The sequence below is a fragment of the Phytophthora infestans genome, genomic scaffold (assembly GCF_000142945.1).
Source record: "Phytophthora infestans T30-4 supercont1.16 genomic scaffold, whole genome shotgun sequence".
NCBI lineage: Eukaryota > Oomycota > Peronosporomycetes > Peronosporales > Peronosporaceae > Phytophthora > Phytophthora infestans.
In genome coordinates, this window is record NW_003303743.1 from 1,022,654 (window position 1) to 1,034,219 (window position 11,566).

Sequence of the window (11,566 nt, forward strand, 5' to 3'; positions counted from 1 at the left end):
TTCTACTCGCGCAATGTGGTGCCCATGTAGGCAAACGCCTTGGGTCAACGAGTCCAGCAGCCAAGCTCCGCGCGTTGAGATCCACAGAAGGGTGAGCTGCGACGACGCTTTTGCGTACGCTGCAGAGCACGACGCAACGAGTATTAGAGCGTGGGCAAAGTCCTGGCCGGCTACACGGACCCTCACCTGCCGTGCGTCACGCCCTCCGTTACCACGCCAAAGAAGCTGCTATCGGAACTTGAGTATGCACAGGTACTGGCGCTGCGTGGTCAGCTTTTCAAGAATGTGAGCGGCTTCACTGACGCCAGCCACAACGTCGACACTTCAGTCCTGAATGCCGCACTAGCAGCACTGCTCATTCATCTTGAAGAGGTCACAACATTAGTAGCGCGGGAACTAGCAGCCACGGGGCTCACGTTCCACTACTTGTACCGTTTCCATGAAGCCCCGGATGCAACCAATGCCGCCATGGGGTGCGGCCGTCGTCTGCGCTGGCTGGGGACGGCAGCTTCGCACAGTGTGGGAGACCGAGAACTACGCGCAACTTGGGCAACGGGTTGGGGGAGAAACAACAGTGCTCGCTGCAGCCGTGATTCAAATTCTAACGTCGATGGCGTCAATGAAGCGCATGCTGCAGAAGCTCGTGGCGATGCAGGAAGTTCCACCGAGAAGTCCCGCCACCACATCGTCCTGCTGCGCACCGACAGAGCCCAGTGCTCCCCGGTGCACTAATGTCATCGCTGAGGCGCACTCGCTTGCGACGGTAGGCAACCCTGACACTGCTCCGAACGTGTGGCTTCTTGCTGGGGGCCCAGGCGATTCATCCACCTACAGTATGTGCTTTTAATAACGGTCGTTGTTAATTTTGCTGAACAGATGTTAGCGATATGGTTTTACTTGTTCTCGGTCAAGATTACGACACACACGCGAGTGTGTTCATGCATCCTTTGCTTCCAGTTCATATGTGCCGATAGCAAGATATGTAAAACCGTAAAAATACAGCATGGCCTTAGCAAAAGGCTCCAGGTGTTGGAAGGCGAAGGTCAATTGATAAATGACGCTGCCACCGAAAAGGCAGACCCATTAAGCTTTGAGAGCAGAGGCATCAATAACGACTCCACTTCGACCACACCATCCGTCTGTCAGCATTTTGAGCTGTGAATACCACTAATGTAGGCTAAGCTATAGCGGACCATGAAATGTAGTATTATATCTCTGTAGTAACGTTATCATATTTGCAACGCAGTAAGTGCTGATTGGCTTGTGTAAAATATGAACAAGGCAACGGTATTGAAATACCACGCTGCTTTGCGATAATAAATAGCTCACCGTCCTTACACTCCGAGGGTAAGAGACCATGGTGGATCCGAGTTATATCAAAGTCGTATCCCTTTACAGTAGTAATACGCTTAGAAGGTGATCGCATACAGATATCAAGTTCTTCCTTGGTAGGACACTCTCGCGTTGGCTCTCATCTGAGAGCTTAGGGACAAGGCTGGGGGGGGGGGGGGGGGCTTCACGTCCTGTCCCACCCCCTTGCCACTCACGCTAGGGTTCTCGACTCGGCCAGGTGCGGTGTCTGAAAAACAATATCGGATTGCAGCACTCGCGGTCGCTCATTCTCACCCAACGACATTCGCTCATCGTCATTTTTATTTTATTGTATTAGTTGCAGGGCTTTAAGACATGTCCTAAACGCTTGTATGGGGTACCGCTATTTTGTTTAGGACCATATTAGGAGTAACATATATTTCGCACTTTTGTCATGGATATCAAGATCCAGATCGAGTCAAACATGGAGACACACTGCTGTCACGCTGGCAGCATGGCGCCGGACGACCCTAGGGTAACTTGCAGTACGAGCTCCAAGAAAACTGGATGCGATGGACCGAAGCCAGGACACGTCACTTGTTGTCGATGATGATGATGGTGGCATGTATGCTGCACGTTGCGCCGATGATGGCGCTGGCCATCGAGCGTAGGACGAGAAGAGGCTTCTATGGAGCGAAGAAGGCAGAAGCACAAGTAGGATGCTTCAAGGTGCTACCTCAATTGATCATTCCGAAACTTACCGCTTCTGGAACACCCTGGGCTGTGCAACAAACTTAACGAAGTGTTGCTCCTGTTATCCGAGGGCTGTAGCAGTGTGCGGAACCTTTCAAAGACCACTAAGTTCGGCTTGCGTTTTAAATGCGGATTTGGTCGACATCCTATAAACTAATAGTCGAAATGCCTGGAACACGATACACCGTTGACTCGGACGGTGACGTCGAGATGACAGTGCCACAGCTGGTCTCGAGTTCATCTGCGCCCCACACCTGGCCAAGTATTACCGTGACTAGAACCACTGCAAGGACAAGATCCAGCAACGCTGCTCAGTGACACAAAAGACCCTGTGTCCACAGTAAAGGGTGGACGAGCTACGAGTAAAAAAACAGGATCATCGCCTGATTATTGACAAGGGAGAGGGTTTCCAAGACTCACAAACCCGCTGGCCAATCATCGATAAAGAGACCTCCCCGATCGTGAAAGCGTTCAGGACCTAAACTACGTGCTCCAATGGACGAAGTAATTTCGTCTGTTCTGCGATCACTCAAACCTCATCTACGATTTTGCGCCAAAGGTGAAGATCAAGAAACACGTGCGGGGCCGGCCGCAGCGATGGGCCATGTCTGTGGCACACAATTAAGCATATTTCAGGCACGACTAACCTCTGGGCCGAGATTGTGTCTTGCTGGTGCATGCTCCCAACGGCCACAGCGGCAGCGGTGCGCACACGACGTGATCGCCTCACACCAGTTTTCAGTCCCAGTTGCGCCCTCTAGAAGTGTCCTCCCCACCCTCGCAATACTCAAGAAATAGCGGGGTACCGTGCTGGCAATGGGCTCCGGGAACACTTCTTCGAAATGGAAGGGGTGGTGATGGTGAAAGGCAGGCCGTGGATCCCGGCGGCAGCACAAGATTTATTAGCAAGACGTTTTTGTCGTTGCTCACTGTTTCGCGCAAGGTCATCGTGGTCAAGTTGTCATGTGCACCTTGCTTGAGAGCAGGCTCTACATACCGTTGCTGACCAAGAAGGTCTCCGGATTCATCAAGAATTGTCTCTTATGTAATTTTGTCTAGGGCTCGAAACAGATCTTGCGATCCTATGGACCTACTTACACTGCCACGAAGCGGGATGGAGCGGTTCATTACGACTTTGTTTAATTTGGTGACGGCTTCGGAGACAACGGTAATGTGCCCGTCTCAAGGATTCACTCTTACACTGCTGTGAGCTGTTCTCTCGCTCATCACCGACGGCTCTGGTAACAGCAGAGGCGTTGCTTGAATGGTACACACGCTTTGGGTCCCCAGACATCCTGATATCGGACCAAGGATATCACTTCCGAAATCATACGATAGAGCTATTATGCTCACGTCTAGAGATCGATCAAACCATTTTGTCGGTGAATTTCCCCTTGGTCGAATGACACTGTGAAACGTCTGAACAAGGATATCCTGCAAATGATGAGAACACTGCTAATCAAGTATGACTTTGACTTACATGAATGGAGCTACCTACTGCCAATTGTACAGACAAATTTGCTTCATACGTCGCTCGCTCACGCATTAATCAAGGTATTCACCGGGCTACCATCCTCGACAGCACTGGACAAAATCGTGCGACCTGGCTTGGGGAATGAAGAGGTGCTGACTGTCAACCTCGAAAAGCTCGCGGATATAGTGGATAAGCTGTGATCGTCTCTGTAGAGCCTCTATAAGCAAGTTCTGAACGAGAAAGAGCACAAGCGGCTGCTATATATGACGTCACACAAAAAAACACCATGCAATTTTAACGTAGACGATTTTGCGCTCTGATCACGCGTTGATCGGCGATTCACGATCAATAAAATTAATAGGTAGACTTTCCAATCGTCAGGTCCATCCTCACTCGTTCCTCATCAAGCACTTAGTGACAGCACGGGAGTTTGAAACTCATGATACGCGTCTCGAGTATTACGCTGACAAGGACCTCAACCGGATTGTAGAGATCGTGGAGCTCATGACCCGGCAAGGTTTGCTATTAGGTGCTGAATCTGTCAAGGAGCATCGTTACAATGCAGGTCTTAAGCGCTGGGAGATGTTGGTATCATGGTGCGGACTACAAGACGTCGAAGACTCGTAGGAGGCGTTGGCTTGGATGATGACCGATGTCCCGGACTTAGTAAAGGCTTTTGTGCAAGAATTGCGGACTCCGAGCTCCAGCAACAGCTGAAGTAAGGTATCACCACGATCGTATCCACTTTTATGGGCGATATCATAGATATCAAGATCCAGATCGAGTCAATCGTGGAGACGCACTGCTGTCACGCTGGCAGCATGGCGCCGGACGACCCTGGGGGTTACTTGCAATACGAGCTCCAAGAAAACTGGATGCGATGGACCGAAGCCAGGACACGTCACTTGTTGTCGATGATGATGATGGTGGCATGTATGCTGCACGTTGCGCCATTGATGGCTCGAGCGTAGAACAAGTAGAAGCTGCTTTGGGGCGAAGAAGGCAGAAGCACAAGTAGGAAGCTTAAAGGTTCCACCTCAATTGATAATTCTGAAACTAACCGCTTCTGGAACACCCCAGGCTGTGCGACAACGTTACGGCAGTAATGTACAAGAGAGTGGTTGGAACCCCCGCCTGTGGAGACTCCTCAGGATTTAAAAAAAATGGACGCTCTACGAACGCTCTTATCTCAAATCGCTCCGGACCTCCCAGCTATCCGAACGACGTATACGTGTATGTATACGTGTATGCAAACCACTCATTACGCATTCCCGCCCCCCGATCGACGGAAGCAAATGAACCCGGCGGAGCGAATGCGACGGTCGGCGCGGAAACGTGTGCCCCCTGAATCGGACAGTGACAGCGATTACAACGTAGATGACGAGACAGCGCTAGTGACGGAAGCGAGTTCGCGCTAGGCACGACGCCGAGTTCGACGGAGCATTCAGACAAATCAAGCCACACGGAAGACCTTCTTCCTCAGCATCCGACTCCTCCCCTTCCTGGCCGCACCGTCTTCGAGTCGTGGGATGCGCTCGACACGTATATCCGCACATACCAAGCGGAAACGTACCAGGTAAGGTGTCTTCGGTCTGCTTAGTATATGACCTTCTCTAACAAGCCTATTGATATCCAGGTATTCAGACCTCGAACAAACAAGAAGGTTGGCGAAAGAAACGCCGTTATCCAGCGTACAGGTTTTAAACCTACACTTTTTCCGGAGACATGGGTATGGTACGTCAAGACGCTGGTGTGCACCCACGCCGGAAAGTTCAAGCCGCGTGGGAAGGGCAAGAGAGCACGTCAAGAGTCTCGCTCGATCGAGTGTCCTACACAGGTAAGCCTTCCACTGGCGGGTGCTGGCAGATACTGGCGGGTCCTAGTGGGTGCTGGCGGGTGCTGGCGGATAATACTAGCACACTAACGTTGTAATGTCTTTTAGATTAATGCCTGCGTTGGAGAAGTGGATAAATCAGCTCACAAGTTTGTTGTATGTATTACGAAGATGAGAACGACCCATAATCACTTGGTTGATTCGACAACGTATCAAAACTACCCAATTAACCGAACAGCAGTTAAGGGAGAGTGTTCTGCAAACCGTGGGGGTTCTACAAAAGGCCGGTGCAGGAAAGAAGAGCATTCACCAGTTTATTACTGAGAATACGACTGTTCACCGACGATAAGGGATGTACACAATCTGGTACGAAAGCTGAAGAATCAATCAACCCAGTCAACAGCTAGTGCTCAACGTTTGAAAGCGTGGATGATGAATTTCTGTGGAGAAAACGGCAACGTGGGCAGAATTTTTGTTGAGGCACAACAAAGCAAGGTAAACGATGATCGATCAGATATTTACTCATAACACCGATTATTATCCTTTTGTCGTTTCAGAAAATTGCTACGTGCATAACAATGCAGACAAAACACATGCGGTATCTGTACGATCGTTTTTCGGAGGTCTTACTTATCGATGCTACACACGGAACAAACGTACCGAAGTACAAGGTATTTTCCTTCATGATTCATGACACATTTGGTAAAGGGCAGTACGTGCAGCACGCCTTAGTCCAGAATGAGCGGAAGGAAACCCTGGAAGCAGCCATCGAAGAATTCGAATTGAACAATCCTGCTACGAAGCGGCTGCAGTGTGTCATCATAGACAAGGACTTTACCGAAATGAGTGTGCTGAAGGCGGCTTTCCCTGGGGTCAAGATTCCACTCTGCCAGTTCCACGTAATTAAGTACCTATGCGAGGAGATCGCCAAGGCCGACGAGTACGGGTTTAATCCGTGGCAGAAAGAACAGTTGAGAGGTATCGTTGGTGTATGCAAAAAGCGAGAGAGAGTACAACAAGCACCGACGTTACATGCACCAAGTCATCACTGTGGGAGGCGTCGAGCGAGATAGTTCTCCAGTCGGGAACACTACCGACTCAGTCGGGCACGCTGCAGACGCAGTCGGGCTTCGTGTAGAGCCTGTCGGTTGCAGTTTCGGTGTGGTTGAACGTGAAGATGAAGAGGAGGAGGATCACCTAGAAGCGAGACTGCATCCCTTCGAATCGTATTTCAAGCGAAATTGGGATAATTGCAGGGGCAAATGGTGCTCCTACAAACGCCAAAACGCTGTTACGCTGGGAAACAACACGAACAATCGTCTAGAGGCCTCGTGGAAGCAAATTAAAGATCGTGAACTCTTTCATGCAGCTGGACGAATGTATAGCGTCCTTGATGTACTACCAATCGCTCGCAGAAAAAGATTATGTAAATCGAATGTTCAAGATTGGCGTTATCCACCACGCCTCACACGACAAAGAATTGCAGTACGTATCAAATCTAGTCAGCGAGCACGCTTGCAATTTGATTTTTGAACAGTACGCATATGCAGTTGGGCGTGCTACATACAGTTTCTACGAAGGAATTCCTGGTGTGATGTTTATCAAGAACACGACTCACGACGACGATGCGTTGGACGAACCCAATCAAGAGTACAATGTGGACACGGGGAATTGGCGATGCTCGTGTATGTTCATGAGTACACGGTTGCTTCCTTGAAGACACGTGTTATACTTGCGCAAAGCGCTGAAAAAGGAGACTATTATCCCGGCTCAGCTACATCCGAGATGGTTGTTGTCAACATTACGAGCATCATTTACAGTTCCCACCATACCCGATAAGGCTTTTCGCATACGACGGATTGTTAGACCCGAGCCAAATGCTTGGGATGCTATTCGCAATTTCCGCGAAGCTAACCAAGTCGCAAACGCTATCACGAGTACAATGAGCAGGCTGGAAATGCGTGAGTACCGAGATGCTCTCCGAGTGTTGAATAATGTCGCTGAACTTTTCAAGTACCGACGGTTTCATGAAATTGATCGCTTAGTTTCAGACACCCAATGTGTCCAGACTCAGCTACAATCTGATGCTCCCCCGCCCGAGGCTGAAGAGGTCCCGCCGGAGCCCGACCAGCCCCCGCCTGAGTCTGACGAGTTCCCGACTGAGTCCGACGAGTTCCCGATTGAGTTCGAGCCACCGGAGCTCGACGAAGTCTCAACTACGTTGCCAGAACCAATAACTGTGACAGATGAACCGCCGGGGAATCCAATACTTCCCTCGACTGAGTTAAACCAGCCCCGACTGTGCCCCACCTATGCCCGACTACGGACGAGCTGCAACCGACTGAGTCTGGAACATCAAGCGCAGTTGTACAGCTGTTAAATACTCACAGCACTACAGAGCCAGTTGAAACTACGGATGATTTTGAAATTGCAAGTCCAGTCCGACCGCGGGGTAGGCCAAAGCAGAAAGCATCCGCAAAGAAAGCCAAGAAGAATCGCGAAATCTCCAAAGCTCACCACGATTCAAACATGCATCACATGAAGCTGGATTTATCGGTGCTCTCCGCCCTATTACATGAAGACCACACACTCAATTCTGCAGAGACGACACTATGCCAATACCGCTGTTCTGTTTTGGAGAAAAAACAAACCAAGCAGCCAATCGCCCACCAAAATAGCAAACTATCACGGAAGAAGACGGTACTAAGAGACGAAGATATATCGCGAATTCTTCCTAAAGATATGCTGCGTAAGTGCAGCAAGAAGTTAGCGGCCTTCCAAGGGAAGAACTACGGTCTCCGAGAGGTGGATATGCTTCTTGAAGTGCCAAGTATTGGTGTGTTTACAGCTGGAGCACTGACTACAATGAGGAACTATCACAGAGCGATGGATGCTATTGATCAGATTGACAAAGCTACTGTCTGGGCTACGACTATTGATTTGGGACTGAGATCGACCCGTGGTTCATCGTGGAAGAAGATAAACGACTGCTGAAAGGCCTAAAAAACACGCGTCTACAGTCAAGTGAGGTAAGACACCTACCATATTTTTATGATAGTTCTCAATAATAACTTATTCGTTTTAGTTTGACCTATTAGATCTTGTCGGACGGGGAAATCTTAGCGATTCCACCTTAAGTCTAGTTTTGGAAAAACTATACTCAAACAACCCGCGAGTGGTGGTGATAATCCCAAATTTGTTTGGGTGGGTTGTGGGAAGGAAAATTTCAATGGATGCTGAGACTGTCGAGAGCATTCTGTCGACAATTACTGGGGAGTGTGTACTCATACCGATCAGCTGCAAATCGAACCATTGATGTGCTATTATGATCGACATTGCAAAACGTATCGTGTATACCCAATGAAATCAAGCTACGTGGCCAGCGTTCGAGTGGTAGCAGAACGACTTACACCTATGCTAGCAACAACCACGGGAGAAAGGTTTCGAGTGCAAGCGTACGAATCCGGCATGGGGATTCAATTGGACAACTACAAGTGCGGGCTGTTTATTTTGCCTGCATTTGAACAGTTCACAGGTGCGCCACCACTCGGGTGGATGAACAAGAAGCTGCTGATGTATCTGCGCTATAGATATCTTTGCTTGTGTCTTCACTAAAAATAATACATCTACCTTCTTTCAGAGTTGTAGAAGCTCAGTGGATGAACAAGAAGCTGCTGATGTATCTGCGCTATAGATAGCTTTGCTTGTGTCTTCACCGAATATAATACATTTACCTTCTTTCAGACTTGTAGAAGTTCGCATGCTCTGGTACACAAGCGCTTGCTTGACTTAGCTAAGATACCGTTATCCGGATATACGCTGTCGCGAAAAAAGGGTGGGCAAACTGGCTTTTGACTAGTCGGGTACCCGTCGGTGCAGTCGGGTCTTAGCAGAAACTAATAGTTTCAAACTATCAGTCGAGACCAAACATAGAATATTATTCTACCCTGTTAAAGATGCGTTTACAATGATGATGAATTTAAATGTTTCTTAGCGGCAATCCATAACATGATAGCCTTTTATTTATAATTCTTCATGCAATAGAAATCTGCTGTAGGTGGCATCCTAGAATACATCACATTCTGAAATATATCAAAGAAATACATCTGAAATTTAACGTTTATATGGTAGGATACGAAAATGAAAGTGCTTTCTGAATTAGAACTTCTGATTGGCTGACGTCGTGATGCCAACGAAAATGCGCATCGTCCTCGAGCGTATTATCTCATCGTTCACCATCGGCATCTCTAGACTTTCTGTCTCCCTTGTAAGATGCACCGCCTAGCAGCTCGAGGTGTGGCCTCGCTGCGGCAACCGAATGCATTGCAGTCTGCACGGTGGAGCTCCACTTTGGGGACGTCTATCCCGCCCAGCCAACACACGCTGCATGCCATCTACAAGCAGCAAGCGGACAGCGGCAACGTGACGTATGACCCAGTACAGGTACACGTCGTCCACCACTTGGACGCACTATACGACGAAGTGATGAGCTACGGCGGCCCCAAGCCTAAAGCGTCCACGTCGAGCTCCTCCGGCTCGTGGTGGCAGAAGCTGACAGGCAAAGAGCAACAGACTGAACAGGAACCAGTTAACGCACCCAAGGGCTTGTACCTCTATGGCGGTGTAGGCTGCGGCAAGACCTTCGTAATGGACATGTTCTTCGACAACGTTCCAGTGGAGCAGAAGCTGCGTGTGCATTTCCACGAGTTCATGTTGGACATCCACAAGCGGATGCACGAGCTGCGACGCCAGGGTTTCCATGAAGATCCCATTCCTCACATTGCAGACGAGTTGCTAGAGAACAGCTGGCTGTTGTGCTTTGACGAGTTCCAAGTGACGGACGTGGCGGACGCGCTGATCTTGAGGAGACTCTTCTCGGCCTTGCTCGCCAGAGGATTCGTTATGGTCGCCACATCCAATCGACCACCCAGTGAGTTGTACAAGAACGGACTGCAACGAGAACTATTTGTGCCGTTTATTGACTTACTGGGAGAACGCTGCAAAGTGGTGTCACTCGAAGACTCGACCACCGACTACCGCGTGCTCAAAGGTGCCGTCCATGCTGACAACGTGTACGAGTATCCCATCACTCCAGACACGCGCGCTGCGTTTGACTATGAGTTCATGGCGTATTGCAAGGGAGAGGAGACAGTGGCGACCTATGTGACGACGCAGGGACGCAAGGTGCATGTACTGGAGGCGGCCGTGGAAGCTGGAGCTTGCCGCTTCTCCTTCCGAGACTTGTGCGATAAACCTCTCGGAGCTGCAGATTATCTGGCGATTGCAGAAGCGTTCTCCGTTGTGTTTGTGAGCGACATTCCTCTGCTTAACGCCGAGAAACTGAACCAGATGCGACGATTTATTACATTTGTTGACTGCATGTATGACCGGGGTGTGCGGGTAAGTTATTTATTTTCTACTTTGTTAAATTTTTGTTGCAGGCTGACAGTTTTGTTACCTTCTTGTTGTCTATTAGCTGCATTGTTTGGCACCGGAAAGCCCCGAACGACTGTACCAAGTCGACGCAAACATGAAATCACATGTCGACGAGGTCTTCGCGTTCGATCGCACGGTGTCTCGCCTACTCGAGGTAAGTAATTTATCCTTCTGGTTTTTTATGATGTGGTAGATAACTAACTGCTGCCGTGGTTATAGATGGGGAGCGAGGCGTATTTACTGGCACACAATGAGCGACAGGAAGAAGTGCGTGATCAGTCCCGTGCTCACTTGTTCTTGGCTCCTGGCAACGTCGAAGTTGCTGATGAGTCAGTGCAGGACGAAGAAGAATTTGAAGAGAGTGAGGAGCCTTGGGCAGCCAGTGCGGGAAAGTAACCCATCGCAATCACAGCTAGTGAAAGCTGCTGATCCTGTACAAAGAACGAGTGAGCTATCTAACGACACGGAGCCACCGATGCGAATTTTAGCTTGCATCAAAGTGAATTTTGACATTTGAAAGATTAGGAAAAGAGTAAATGTTGCTTTCTGGCTGTTTCCCACGCCGAGCATGTTAATTCCTCTTCAACCTTTTCATAGCCTCAGCAAATTTCTTGCAGGCTTCTTCTCGAACTTTGCAATTGCAGCCTTGGACGCATCCAGTGGAGACGGAAGAGTTGTTGCGTCTTCGGTTCGAAGCTGGCGCTCTGCGGTGATCGCTGCTGGGGCCAGAGCAAGCGTCATACAGCTAAGCACTGCAA

The 11,566-nt window shown here is 49.4% G+C and overlaps 1 protein-coding gene across 1 annotated transcript; it reads left to right on the forward strand.

The window, feature by feature from the left end:
- Positions 1–9,631: 9,631 nt before the first annotated feature.
- Positions 9,632–11,366, forward strand: PITG_08817 (uncharacterized protein; the record flags this gene model as incomplete). The annotated part of the gene is made up of 3 exons (XM_002902836.1): positions 9,632–10,772; positions 10,849–10,962; positions 11,028–11,366. The coding sequence occupies 3 exons, from the start codon at positions 9,645–9,647 to the stop codon at positions 11,202–11,204; spliced, it is 1,419 nt and encodes a 472-aa protein (XP_002902882.1).
- Positions 11,367–11,566: the final 200 nt, after the last annotated feature.